Below are 14,337 nucleotides of genomic sequence, written 5' to 3'. Positions count from 1 at the left end.
GCATGGCAGCAAGTGTCCCTGGATCTGGACAATTCCTCGCGCACAATCTCTCGTATCATATCAGCCATAGAATGTATAGGACAGGCTTCAACACTGGTTACAGAGGTGACATTGGCCAGCCTACCGAATTTAGGCGTGATTCGACACAGCTTGAGAGCTTCAAATGTTCTACAATGTTTTATAACGTCGGGTTTGGTGCTCAGCCTCTCTTTGCTAATCAGGAAATTATAAACGTCTTCCGCAATTCTTTTTAGGAGGTGGCCGTCTTTGTCTTCTTCAAGCATACTAAAATTCAAGCACGCTTCTTTGCCGATTCGTCGCGCAAACATTTTCTCGATCTCGCTTGTAAATGTAGCCCATGTACTTAGCGAATCCTCATGGTTGTCGAACCAGTCGAAGGCAGTGGTGGCCAGGAAGAATACCACGTTAGCCAGTTTAGTAGCAGCGTTCCGACGATTATATTTGCGCACTCTTTCGCAGTGTTTCAGCCTCTCGATCGTTCGTCAACGTCCTCCTCAAGTTTTCCAAAGATTGTCCGCGGCTCTCGATAATATGGCCAGATGTCAGCCGCGGATGGTCCTGGTTGCTCTGTATTGCCGTCTCCAGTCATATCCGATGACATTGGTGGGAGGCCAGCAAGTCTACGGCTCCTTCGATATATGGAATGCTCCGTGGTCGATACCCGGCACATCTCACCAAAGCTGTTAGTGCTTAGTACGCACGGGGGTTTATTTACAAAGGTATCGCTCGAAGCAGGACCACGACGAAGCCTACAAGCGTCCTTCTCCCCTTTTTGTTGTTGTTGTTGTTGTTGTTGTTACCCTCATACAATGGCACATACCCATTTAGGGGGATTGGCCAAGAATTGGGGGACACAATGAGTTTTTCAGATAAATGTTTCCTGGACGAAAATAAAATGACTGCTGAGGAAAGAAGAAGATACGAAAAGGAATTCCGAACTCAAACTGGAAATGCATATCGCATGCAGGACATCGAGACTGATGTTTATAGCCGAGTAATTAAACGATAATGATAATAGTAAGAATAAGAATAATATTGAAAAAATAAAATTACCCAGGTAGCCGATTTGATTCCATTAAAAAAATGTGGACGGCGGTAAAAACAGAGTTGTGACTGCACCCAAGTATGGTGGCTCCAAACGACAATATGACCATAGGCTGCTCAAACAAAGGCCGGGCTGTTGTAGTGGTTGCTCTAAAAACCGTCTTCTCATCATAGTGTATCGGCGACAAAAGAACAAAAAAATGGCAGCACAGGATATGCAGACGGGATTAAGTGCCAACTCATACCTGTGCAAATAAAAATTTAAGGGTGAGATCCGGCAGCGGAGCCTTGATAAAGATACCTCAAGCTGCCGTGAATGGCGTGCTTGCTGGCTGCACGAATACTTCAGGTGCAGGTAATCATCAGATCTTAAAAGAGATCCAGTTTTCATTCTTAACAAATTCTGTCTTCGAAACCTCGCTGCTGTGATGTACGTTGTAGACGGAACTATAGGTAGCACGGGGCCATTCAGGGACGCCTTTGCGAGGGAGTCCGCAACGTCATTGGCTGTCACACCGTTATGACCTGGCACCGATATCATGTGAACAAGGCTAAAATGCGGAGGGAGTAATGAGTGGAAGGTGTTTAAGATTGGCGAATCCACAGCCGAAGCAAGGGACGAACACAAAGAGAGTATGTAATGACAGCCACTGAAGAGAAAGCTGGCTCTAATTTTCAAAGAGCAAGCACCACCGCCAGGAACTCCGCTTGGAAAATTGGGGCGTAGTCGGGAAGCCGCACAGAAAAAGACCAATCTAGAAGCGGGCAAAAAATTCCCGCCCCTGCCTTTTCATCACATTGTGGGGCGTCAGTAGCTATCCTTAAGCTAATAGGTATGCTTTCTGAATGGTCTTCTAATGAACCATTTAAAATGCGGGGTGGTAAATGCTTGGCGTTCTTCGGGAAGATGTCATCACAGACAGTTTCTACAGAGGACCCACTGTTTTTTGTCGGAGGGATGTTGTACAAATAAACATTTAAAGGATCAATCAATTTTACACCATAACTACCTGCAGGGTATGAAATCTGGGCCAGTGGACTCCAAAAAAGGAAGTCAGCTGGCAACAAAAAAAAAAAGACAAGGAGCGGTGTAAATCAGATTCATATATCCTTAGGTATGTCTGAATAGTTAGGAATTAAGATCTAGATAATAAAGGAGGAATACCGGCTTCAAGATAAAGCACATTGTTGGCCACAAATTTGGGGAGGCCAAGGCACACACGAAGGGCTTCGCTCCACAAGAACGAGCGGGCGAATTTTGTAAGCAGCCCTACTACAAAACAGCACAGATCCATATTCTAAAATTGGTCTGACATACAAAACATAAATCAGTAAAAGTGGATCTCTCCGCATTGCAGACCGGAGATTACTTATTCTACGCAGCGTGTCCACAGCACGAGCCCCTTTCGCTGCAACATGGTCAATGTGAGAGCGCTATGTGAGGCTGTCGTCATAAATGACACCAAGATATTTTAATGACCTAACTTGAGGAATATTTTGTCGCCGGTAAATGAGAGACAGATGAACAGGATCTTTCATTTGAAGAACAAGTACAGCGCACTTGTTTACATTTAAGATGAGGCGTAAGTCACTCAACCAACTTTCAAGCAAATTCAGGTACGATTGCAGGCACACATAGAGAGATTGAATGTCAGCTGCAGCAGTGAAAAATGCAATGCCGTCCGCATAGACGTGCGTGCGAATATGTTGATGGCTCGGAATAGAGCTCATTGCAATATTAAAGAGCACAGGCGACAGGACTGCGCCTTGTGGAAAAGCTCTGAATTGTTTTTATCTACCAGAATTGACACAATTTAGTATACAAAAAAACTGTCTGCTTTCATGAAACGCAGATATTCACGCAAGTAAGTAATTCGGAAACTGCAGAGTATGTAATCTTTGCAATAATATGTAGTGTTCTACGCTGTCATAAGCTTTGCGTACATCTAATGTCCCCAACGCAGCATGCATTTTTTGGTACCGCGCAAGAAGAATACGGCTCTCAAGATCGGTGTGAGCATTCCATATGGAACATTTTTGACGGAAACCAATTTGAGAGGGAATAAGGATATTATTCCTGCCCACAAACTCCGAAACACGCAGGAGTATGTCCATTCAATTAACTTAACCACATTTGATGTCAACGAAATGGGTCTAATATTATCCAGAGAATAGCCACCACTATTTTTTTAGGTAAAGGTATCGCTTTGGCGATTTTCCACTCATGAGGATTCCCTGCATGTTTGATTGAAAAATGAACCAGCTGCAATAAGGAGGTAGGGGACTCCTCAAAGAGGATCCTTAACATTTTTGATGTTACCCTATCAGGGCGAGAAGCAGCAGCTGGTAACCTCAACTATCAGGGAAAGCTCTGGGAGAGAACTAGGGGGGACAAGCTGTATCTGGTCCACTGACTCCACAAACGCGGAGCGTAAAGGAACTAAAGACGAGAAACGCGGCTCTAATCCTTTGGCAATTGTCTCAACGGTTTCTATTGCTTCTTGCGGGGTCAAAACACATGAGGATGAATTTTCTGAAACTAGAATCTTTTTCCGCGATCTTAAGAATCCGAAAAGTGCGCGACGATTCCCTGATTTTGTTAGGAAATAAAATTGCTCGGATTCATAATTTTCTCTCGCTTGTGAGATTGTGCGTTTAAATATAGCCCCAATGAACTTATAATCATGCCAATTTTTTGGGCGCTGATTGTGTAGGGACTTTTTCCATGCATCCTTTCTGCGTCAGTAATCCCGCGAGCAATGTGCATTTCACCATCTAGCTGAAGTTTTCCTTCTTGATGTACATACCAAAATTCAGACTTCTTCCGGCATTCCTCAATAGCCAAGCATATGCCTTTCGCTGTATGTTCTTGACCAGAATTAGCCGCTGAAGCAAGAGTGCAGCGCGAAGTGGACTTAAACTGGTCATAGTCTATATGTGACCTCAACTAAGAGCACGCCGAAGTTAGGCGGCAATTAACATAAAAAACGATAGGTATGTGATCGCTAGATGTTCCACAATCCACAGTCGACCAATTGGGTACAGGAACATAAGGGCTGGTGAAAGTTCAGTCTAACACAGATCGGAATCGTGAGCGGAGAAATGTGGCCGAACCTGAATTCATACACGAAAGGTTATTATCAGTAACCCAATTCCAAAGCCGCTTACCACAGAAATCTGTCTTAAAGCCAAACGACACACGATGAGAATTAAAGTCGCCGGCCAAAAGAACTGACTTGTGACAACTAAGGAGTAGGAGATCTAGCAGCCTGGTATCCTGCAACCCACAAGGAAAATAAACCTTTACTAATGAAAAGGGATAGCACCCTGGAATTTCAAAATCTAAAGCCAATAACTCAGTCAAAAGTAGAGGACTGAAAAGTAATCTTAGCCCTGTGACAAAATTTAAAAGAAACTAGTAAGAGTAAGCCTCCTCCTCTTCACTGTCGAGCTTGTCGAAATGAAGAATAGTTTTGCAAATGGAAGTGTTTTTCGGATGTAAGCCAAGTTTCTTGTAAAACAATTATATCTGGATTATGTTGTGATATAAGGTAAAGTAAGTCTTTTGAAGCTGAAAGAAGTGACCGACAGTTCCACTGCAGAAGTCTTAACACCCCTATGGTCGAAAAATCCGGGAAGCAGCAACTGCCTGCCCTAAAATATTTTCTTTTGCTTAGAGACAATCTGTTGCTTCTTTGATTTCGGCTGAGGATGTGGAGAAGAAGGGCTAGACATGGTTGATCCACTGCGTTTGAGGATTCGCGTATCTCACCATCTCTGCATCATGAATAATTGGAGCATTATCTTAATTAGTGAACCGAGGAAGTGGAAAAACAGCAGTAACTTGTTCTTGGGGCTGAGACTGCTCAGGCAAGGAATGTTGGGTCATTAACGAAGGCATTGCTGACAGGGCAGAAATCATTCCAATTGGCATAGCCTGGGTAATGTGCGTGGCCAGAGCAATAGATATGCACTCTGTGACAGTGGACACTATCCTGTCAACCATCTTAGCCATAGAGGTTTCACAGCAGTCACTATGTTGCCTGAGAGATAGAAGAATTCACTGTCAATCCTTAACGGGCTGACACTCCTATGTTGCCTGAGAGATAGAAGAATTCACTGTCAATCCTTAACGGGCTGACACTCCTGAATACCCGTGAGCTCTTTAATTTCTGACATTGCCTCGCTCCGCAAACAACGTTTGCGGTCGGTTATGTCTAGAATTTGCAATTCATGATCCCGAGAAGGACGCTCCATGGAATTTGCAGCGTGAGATCCAACACAAAGGCAACACTTGTCGTTTTGATGAGAGCATAAATTTGATGGATATTCATTGCCGCATTTGCAACAGCGCAAGGCGTTCTTGCAGCCACGAGCACTATGGCCATATCGCCAGCAATTCCTGCACTGCAGTGGCTTAGACGGAAGGGGATCTGAGGATTAGGGGCCAAGCTTTTATTTCTGGGGGGCAGGCAGTACCCGCAAAAGTGGCAATAACCGTTTCCGTTGGCACCCGCTTATTGTACACCTCCCGGCTACAGCGATACACCGCAACAACACCCGCTTCAGACAGAAGGTCGAGGCTCTCGACTGGAGACAAGCAAGAGTCCACACCGCGAACCAAACCTTTAGTGCAGGCCAGATGAGACGGAATGAAGCTGTTTACCGAAAGAGACCCAAAGATGAGCAGTTTAGAATATCCTTTGCGCACGGCAGGTCTGGCGAACGGCACAGAATCCCGCCACGTCCAAACTGCCTTACCTCAGTGATTGCCTCATAAAGGGCCTCATAAAGGCCGCCTGGAGAGCAGCTCGAAAAGGCCCTGGATTGTTAATTTTAATAGCACACCACCCTATGGCACTAGTGCCACAGGAATGCTGCGGACGCCGGAGCGTTGAAAAGCTTCCAGAGGCATCTCATGAGGCGGTAGGGAAGCCGACGAAGGGGGAGCTCCCCTAGCCGGGAGACTGCGTAGACGTCACCTCAGATTTACAAACTCGCCGCGTGCGTTACCTACACAAAAAAAGGTGCAATGGCACAGGGAAAAAAAGAAAACAGGACCAGCCGCACAATACTTAGCCAATCCCCTTCTTTCTCCCACCTTTTTTCGTTTTCCTCTACCGATCCGTGCGACTGTTGATCTTCCGTCGATATACAACGATGGCGCGTGACGATACATTCCTTGATGATTTTAAAGACCTTTTCACTTTTGTAGCTTACAGCGTCTCTTCATTTAAGGAAATGTTCTAAAAGAGCTTGTAAGTAGCAAGAGTTCAGAATAAAGGCACCGATTTAACATTTAATTGACATCATTGCATCGAATGGCATTCGCGTTATTGACGTCGCGCTCCAAAATGGTTGCGCCTCTTATGCGTAGTGTCTTTCTTTGTCGTGAATATTTCAAGGCGTACTGTTCTAGCACATACGCAGAAGGGCTGCGAATGAAAATCATACGCGCAGCTTATTATTTCGAATAACTTAGAACAGGAAAGACTTACCTTCTTTGGGAAAAAGCTGCTCCATGGAACCTGTAATTTCGAAAATTGTTGAGACGAATAACCAGGAATCATCATATTTGAAACAGCGCACTTTGGGACACAGTGAGGAAGACACCACCAGGTCTGTGTTGCAGCACGAGGAGCAAATGATGAAAAAATGCGAGACGCTTAAGCTCCGCCTTAATAGCGAAACGCGATAGCGTTCGCTCGTGGTCAAACACCCGCTGATGTAGATGGCACATCAGTATTCAGGGAAGGCGCTGACTCAGAAGATACGCGCGCCATCTGCCGGGCCAGCGCCGTGCATGTCGAAGGGGGTTTCAGTGGGTAGTACAGGACGGCGCTACGACTGCACGCCAAGCGCGGAGGAAGTATACTGGAAACGCATGGTACTCGCTTAATTCGAGATGTGTAATTTACATGCCCATAATATCTCATGTATGCCTCACTAAAGATCCCGAAGATACGTTTCTAAGAAACTCGTCTATTCACTCTACGCGCCTTTATTAATGCTAAAACGTCGAGACGTCGTGTCGGAGTGGAAGCGTCCCCGTCTCGAATGCCAAAGGCCCTGGTTCTACTCCACTCTTGGATGCTGATTTTAAGGCGAAAACCTTTATTGGCTCATACTTGCGGCCATGACCTTGTCCGTTGTCAGGTCATGTCCGGTCTCAAGTCATATCACACCGATCACTAGAATAACTCGATTAGAAAAAAAATATCCGCATCATAAGGTGAAGGATGGAAACCGGCGCGACGACAAAACCACGTCCGCGGAAGCGCCGACGCTGGCTTATGCAACAGATATCTGAAGTGCACATGAAATCACAGCGATGTCGTCACTAATTGACCTCCATGTGGTGGCAGTAATCCTGAACACATTCACGAAAATCATGAGCAACCGTTCGTCGGATTTCTCAGGGGTGGCTTAGCATTTCTCTTTGCATATTTATTTATTTATTTATCCTTATTTTATTGTTCTGAGCGGTGTCTTAGCATTTTTCTTTTCACATAGTTTATATGCTTTAGTCAAGTTGGAGGCTAGCTTGCGACAGTTGTTCAGACCAATGAAAAAAATTAATGTGGATTAGCTCAGGTAATCCAGGATATACAATGCAAAAGGTGTCGGCGTTCAGGGTGTTCATTGGAGTTGGCGTTGACATTGTTCTAGACGGCGATGGCTTTGAGGAAAGGAAGGGCGCATAACTTGCTTCCTGGATAGGCGGACGCCTCATTCGTGCTTTGATACATGTGGCGGTGGTGACAGAGAGATGTGGCCAGAATGCATTAGCGCTGACAGCGTTGTGGCTGACATGCGGCAGTGCGGCAATAGCTAGGCCGCAGCGTTCATTTGGTGATCAACCATTAATCGCGATCAACCATTAATTGCATGCGGCTTCCGAGCTGCCTATCCAGTGTGCGGAACGCAATCAAAGCAGGCTTTAGTAGTTGGACGCCGACGTCAAGTACATAAAAGCGAGATTGAGGTCTCCACTGACTCACGGGGCTGGTTGTGCGCCTTTCCTTTCGTGAATATGAACGGCCTTTGCAAAGCTGTCAAGGCCAATGAACTATATGAACGCAGTCGGCTCACTTGTTCTGTGTGGTTTTTGAGGAAAAGAAATGACACAGTAATCGTCTCACATATCTCGGTGGACACCAGAACAGCGCCGTAAAGGAAGGGATAGAGGGAGGGAAATAAGAAGAGAAAACTGAAAATTTAAAGTTGCATTTTGAGGAAAGGCGCTGAGCTGCGGCGGAACACCTGCGGCCTGGTGCTACTATTGGCGCATGCGCCGTAGAGACTAGGGAGCGAGAGAGAGATAAATATCCGCGCCGAGGCGCGCGTTGTGACGGCATGTGCCTCTTTGAAGCACCGCCACGGCGAAATCCCAAGTTCGCGGGCAGTAAAGCTTTCGCTTTAATATGCGCCTTCAGTGCAGGCTTTAAGACACGGTTGACGCTTCCACGTAGATGTCGAGATCCGAGAGCTACTGCATCCTTCCATTACCTGAAAAACCTTTCCTTTCTTCAAAAATTCAGGTAGGCACTTTGTGAACGCAGAGTGCGGTGAGGCGAAAGCCTTTACCCGCCGCGGTGGCTTAGTGGTTAGGGAACACGGTTACTGATCCGCAATTCCCCAGTTCGAACCCGACCGCGGCGGCCGCGTTTCGATGGAGGCGAAACGCTAATGTAGTAGTATTAGTGAGTGGTATTTTATTAAAATAGCAATAAAAAGGAAGGAAAAGATTTTTGCTAGCCCCGGCATCTGCCATCGATAATGAAGCACCTGAGTTGAGCCAGCGGAAGTAAAGGATAGCAGGCAGAATGGAGAAATGAAATGAAAGAGGTCAGGGAAGGAAGAGAGGATAAGGGGAGAAGTAATGTACACAAACTATTTAAACAATAAGAAAAGTGCCCAGGTTGTGCGCGTGATTAGTTCATGAAGGAACAATAATAACACACGCGCACAGCACTGCGTTGACTGCAACTGGAGAGCGGCGTTCAGGTGTTAATCGCTAAAGGTAGAACTCGATGAGCGTTCGGTCACTGTGTGTAACTACCTGGCGGAGAACAGACGGGACGTCAAGCCCGTCTGTTCGAGGAATGCACAGAGGCTCACCAAGGCTCGCTCACGGGTGCGCTCACTGCCTTGCGGCCACAATAGCGTCTTGAGGGAGTCTGGTAGTAAGCCTATAGACCGCAAGCATATCGCGAAGAGCATCGGCGAACACGGCACAGTGAAGGAGCAGGTTTTCTAGTGTTAGCACTGCACCACATTCGTCACAAATATCATTCGTCGCGATTCCGTGACGCTTCGGTCGTTCCCCGGGCCATACGCAGCCAATGAGCGCGCGGAGGATCATTTACACGTTTCGACTGCGTAAGTGCGCGACAGCCGGTGATGCTGTCGATGCGCTCACCTCATTGGTCGGGGTCGGAGTGCTGCTTTCGGAGATGGTCGTGAATAACCGCACGCACGTCCTCCAGCGCAAGGGGCAGATCGCTGGCAGGTAGTTGATGTGCAGCGATCGCGGGGCCGTCAGCTTCTTCGTTGCCGGCGATGCCGCAGTGACCAGACACCCACTGTTCATGCACGGCGCATCCTCCCTGTGCGAAGCGCTCGATGCGCGAGCGAATTCCCCGCGCTAGTGGGGTACCGCGGCCGTTGGATTGCAGGCGGCTGAGGGCGCCGTGGGAGTCGCACAGCAGAGCACTCCTGTGCGACGGAGGGCAGAGGGTGAGCAGCAGGTCCAGCCCGAGCTGGATCCCCATCAACTCCGCCGTGGTGGAGGAGCCCAGGAAGGTTTCGTGTTTCTCGCTGTGCAGCCGCAGAGCGGGGATGGTAGCTGCCGCTGCAAGGGAGCAGCTGTCGCGGGCCACTGAGCCGTCGGTGTACACGAGGAGTTGGTCCTGGAGCTCCTCGTGTATGACGGCTCTGGCCGGCTGCTGCACAGCACAGAGGGGTGTGCTCCGTTTTACCGCGATGCCGACGATTTCTCGCTGTACCTCCGAGGCAGCAGGCCAGGATGCGCAGGAGCCGTAGGCTCCTGCATCCCGGCTCCTGCATCGACGTTGCCTTCGCATCCAGAGGCATCGAGGCGACATGGCGCCGATCACCATCTCTCAGGGGCTCGGATCATTACTCAATCCTAGTCAAACCCACTGGATTGGAGGCGCGCCCCAAACGTGCCTACTTCATTACCAACTGGAGTGCGTTCAGGCGGGCGGTCGACGAGGTGGCGGCCGCTGGCGCCGATTTCTTTTCAAGTCTAGTCCGAAGTGCCCTCGCAGCCACCCAACGAGCAGATGTAAGGGCAGGACAGCCCACACCTGATATCAAGCTGCTCGATCTGCTCGAGAAGAGAGATCGCGCAGAGCGACGGGCGCGACAGACTGACAGAGCCGCTGACTGGACTGTCTACAACCGCCTGGACGCGGCAGCGCGCCGCCACACCAACAAGCTATACCGCTGGCAGTGGGCTTCACTATGCCAAAGGATGGAGGAAGATGTCAGCTCGCGGAGGCTCTTTGACAGCGCGCGGCGCATCACCGAACCACAGGCAAACCGTCAACCGCTGGCCGCCCTCGCAATCTCCAGCGGGCTTAGCTTTGAAGAGCTGGCAGAGTGGTTTGCCGACCAGTTCGAGCCACCCAGCCCCACAAACGCAGCTAACATGGCTACCCCTGAGGGCCCCAGAAGCGAGGCCAGTCCCTCTCCCGGTACCTTGGAAGGTCCATGTGATGCGCCGTTCACAGCGGCGGAACTGAACAATGCGCTGCAGTGCTGCCGCCGCCGCTCGCCGCCCGGAGCGGACGGGGTTACATACCAGATGCTGTGAAACCTGGATGCGCAGCAACGACAGATCCTCCTGCAGCAGATCAACCTGGTGTGTGCGGGCATCTACCGGAGAATTGGCGAACCGCGGTCGTTTGTCCCATCCGAAAGGCAGGACGCCCACCTACGGAGCTGAGCGGATACCGGCCAGTGGAATTAACATCTGGGGCAGGTAAGCTCATGGAGCATATTGTCACGTAGTGGTGACGGCAGTCGAAGCAGCGATGAAGACGGACGAAAGGGTCTTCTAAAAGAAAACTTTTTTGGGCTGACTTGCACCCAAATCTACTAAATTACTCGGCGGCGGCGAAGCGACAAGCGTGCTCGGCGGTCGTCGATCAGAATGCCCGCCGCTGTCGGCCGTGCTCAATTTAAAGCTGATAGCAAACTTTCGAGATAAAGCGTGCAAAGTTACTAGAACATTACGGAACAACGTAGAATCAGCTCTGCCTGGCTGCGAAGGCGATAAGGTGGTGTGGCGGCAGATTTGAAAAACAAACAAACATTTCAAATATTCGCGGCAATATGGCGTTGTAGCGTCTAAACTAGCGGGCTGCGGAGGATGATTTGTTTAGCGAGCGGCAGACGGGTTCCCATGCGGGGGTGCCTTCAGGGAGCTCTGACTGCAATCGATGCAAGCTTGTGCGGCCTTGTTCTTTCGCTAAGCGCGGACAAATCGGTGGCCATGGCTTGCGTTTCGCGCTCGCTGGCCATGGCTTGCGTTTCGCGCTCGCGCGCGCACCTTACGCCACTGTCACTGGACGGGACTCCGATTCCTTGGCGTAAATCGGTGCGGTACCTTGGCCTGGGCGTCGACTGGCGCCTTTCCTTTCGTCCCGCGGCGACCAAGGCCTGTCTGCAGATAAAGAGGATCACCGCCACCGTGCACAAGCTGACCGCTCGTGGTCAGGGCATGTCCCAGCAAGCCGCGCGGCGGCTATGCAATGCCGCAGCTTTGGGGGCGGTGCTCTATGCGCTGCCGCTCGTCACGGTGCGCAAGCCGTGCTGGAAGAAACTGGAGCTCCAGCACCGCAAGTCCCTGCGCGTGTGCCTAGGCCTGCCCAAAAACTCGCAGTGCTCCGCAATGTTGGCTGAGGCAAGAGCGTGGCCACTTGAGCTCCAAGCAGCGCGCACGGCACTGAATCATATCGACCGACTTCACCGCGCACCGGACGGCGGCTCGCTGCTGCAGCGTATGCGCTCGCACCCGCGCTCCCGAATGGGCACGGCGCTGCTCGAGTATGAGCAATTGACTTAAGGCTCACTCCCCTACGGCTCCTGCGCGCCCGGGCCTCCTGCCTCGGAGGTACAGAGAAACGCTAATGCGCCCGTGTGCTGTGTGATATCAGTGCACATCAGATACCCAGGTGGTCGGCATTATTCCGGATCCCTCCACTATGGCACCTCTTTCTTCCATTCTCCCTTCACGCCCTCCTTTATACTCTTCCCTTACTGCGCGGTTCAGGTGTCCACCGATATGTAAGACAGCTACTGCACTATTTAATTTCCACAACAGCCAATATAATTTAATGAATACCTTTAGCACGGTGTTGCTGCTTGCGTCTCTGTCGTTTATTAGCGAGCGCACGCTTCGTTGCAGGAGACACAGGAGAGCGTTAGGGCGGCATCCTTGCAGTACGCCATTCAGGAGGCGTCTGGCAAGATTTCCGGGGGAGCGCTCTTCTCGAACGATGGTTGTGCCACTCAATGATGTCACACGCATGCGCAGTAGACTTAAGCGCAGGAGAATTAATCTGCTTACGTTCAGGAATCGAAAGCATGCGTTTAGGATGCCGCCTAAACGCTCTCTTGTGCCTCCAACAACCAAGCATGCGCGCTCTAATGAACGACAGCGACACGAGCAGCAACACCAGGATAAAGGCATTCGCCTCGCCCGCACTTTAGGTCAGCAAAGCGCCCCCTAAATTTTTTAAGATTGTTAGCTCTTATTCATCAGCTTTCTCGGTTTCTTGTGGTCTGCTTCCACCTACCTTCTGCGTAAAATTTTCAGTCTGAGGAATTCAAGATTGCGGCACCAAGAGTAACTCGATATAGCAAACCCAATTATTGATTGGTGACGTCATTAGTATATCGAATTGGTGATTGATTGGTGAGGTAATTGATTTTGTAACGTCATAATTAACTAGTCACGTAATCGCTTGTAACTCAGTAATTAATGAGGTCATCATAAAACGAATTAGATATCTGGAATCCTCTAGAAGAGCAAAACAAGTTAGTCACCAATATTCTCTTATTGAAATAATATTTAGTTATCGTTTAGCTTACATTTAATTGCTTATAATTACTTACTTCATGACGTCATGATATAATAATGGCATATTCGTAACGGGCTTGATGAGTAGAACATGTTAGACACCAATATTGCCTTATTAGATTAATAATTAGTTATGATTGGGCTTAACATGGCAGCTGTGACGCCAGCACTCGGCAGCTCACAATTTCATACCTCACAGTGGCCGGGCAGCTACCGCATAGTGGTAAGAAAACATGACGCTCCAACTTTTTCGGCCTAAATTGGTCAAAAATATCCGACCTATATATATGCGAAAATATCCTTCAGGCACCCACTTGCCGTGACGTATGGAAAAGTAGCCTAATCACGTGGTAATACATCGCATGGACAATCACCAGGATTCCAGGATTCCTGGTCATCAGGTGGAATCAAAGACCCATTTCCCAAGCATTTCACCCTAAATAAGTCGAGCACCAGGCCAGGGGAAAGCTTGTACCCATTCTATCATGAAGCAACATGTTGCCCTGAGTGTCCTGGATGAACAAGTGATCATCCGACCCAGATCAAGCATCAAGCTTTGTCCCAGAACAAGGAAGACCAGGTCCGCAATCTGCTTCAAGAATACAGCGAGTGCCTCTCGTCATTGTCGAAGGTCCGACAAACGCCGAACGCAAAGCATAGCATTGTCAGCGACCAGCATTCCCGACCTGTCTGCCAAAGCCCCTACCGTGTGCTGCAGCCAGAACGACAAGCCATCCGGGACCATGTGGAAGGAACGCTTCGTGACAACGTCACCGAGCCATCGAGGTATCCCTGGGCGGCACCGGTTGCTCTAGTGAGGAAGAAAGACAGCGTGCTTCATTTTTACGTCGATCATCGCCGCTAAAACAACATAACGAAGGAGGACGTCTACCCCCTCCCGCGCACTGACAACATACTAGAACAGATCTACAACGCCAACTATTTCTTATCGATGGATCTGAAGAGCGGCTACTGGCAAATTGAGGTCGATGAAAGAGATCGTGAGAAGACGGGATTAATTACTCCGGACAGCCTCTTCGAGCTCAAGATGATGCCCCTTAGTCTCTGATCCGCACCGTCAACGTTTAAATGAGCAGTTGATACAGTGCTGGAAGGTCTGGAGGGGCAAATTTGTCTCCTGTATTTAGATTACATCCTTG

The 14,337-nt window shown here is 49.1% G+C and overlaps 1 protein-coding gene across 1 annotated transcript in view; it reads right to left on the bottom strand.

The window, feature by feature from the left end:
* Nucleotides 1-14,337, bottom strand: part of LOC144111039 (alpha-amylase-like) — a 644,630-nt gene that overhangs the window by 596,160 nt on the left and 34,133 nt on the right. The window contains exon 4 of the mRNA XM_077644138.1: nucleotides 6,564-6,593. Within this exon, the coding sequence (XP_077500264.1) occupies nucleotides 6,564-6,593 (30 nt within the window). The remainder of the gene's footprint in view (nucleotides 1-6,563; nucleotides 6,594-14,337) is intronic.

This window comes from Amblyomma americanum, chromosome 11, assembly GCF_052857255.1.
Source record: "Amblyomma americanum isolate KBUSLIRL-KWMA chromosome 11, ASM5285725v1, whole genome shotgun sequence".
Classification (NCBI taxonomy): Eukaryota; Metazoa; Arthropoda; class Arachnida; order Ixodida; family Ixodidae; genus Amblyomma; species Amblyomma americanum.
This window is presented reverse-complemented; position numbering and strand designations above follow the sequence as displayed.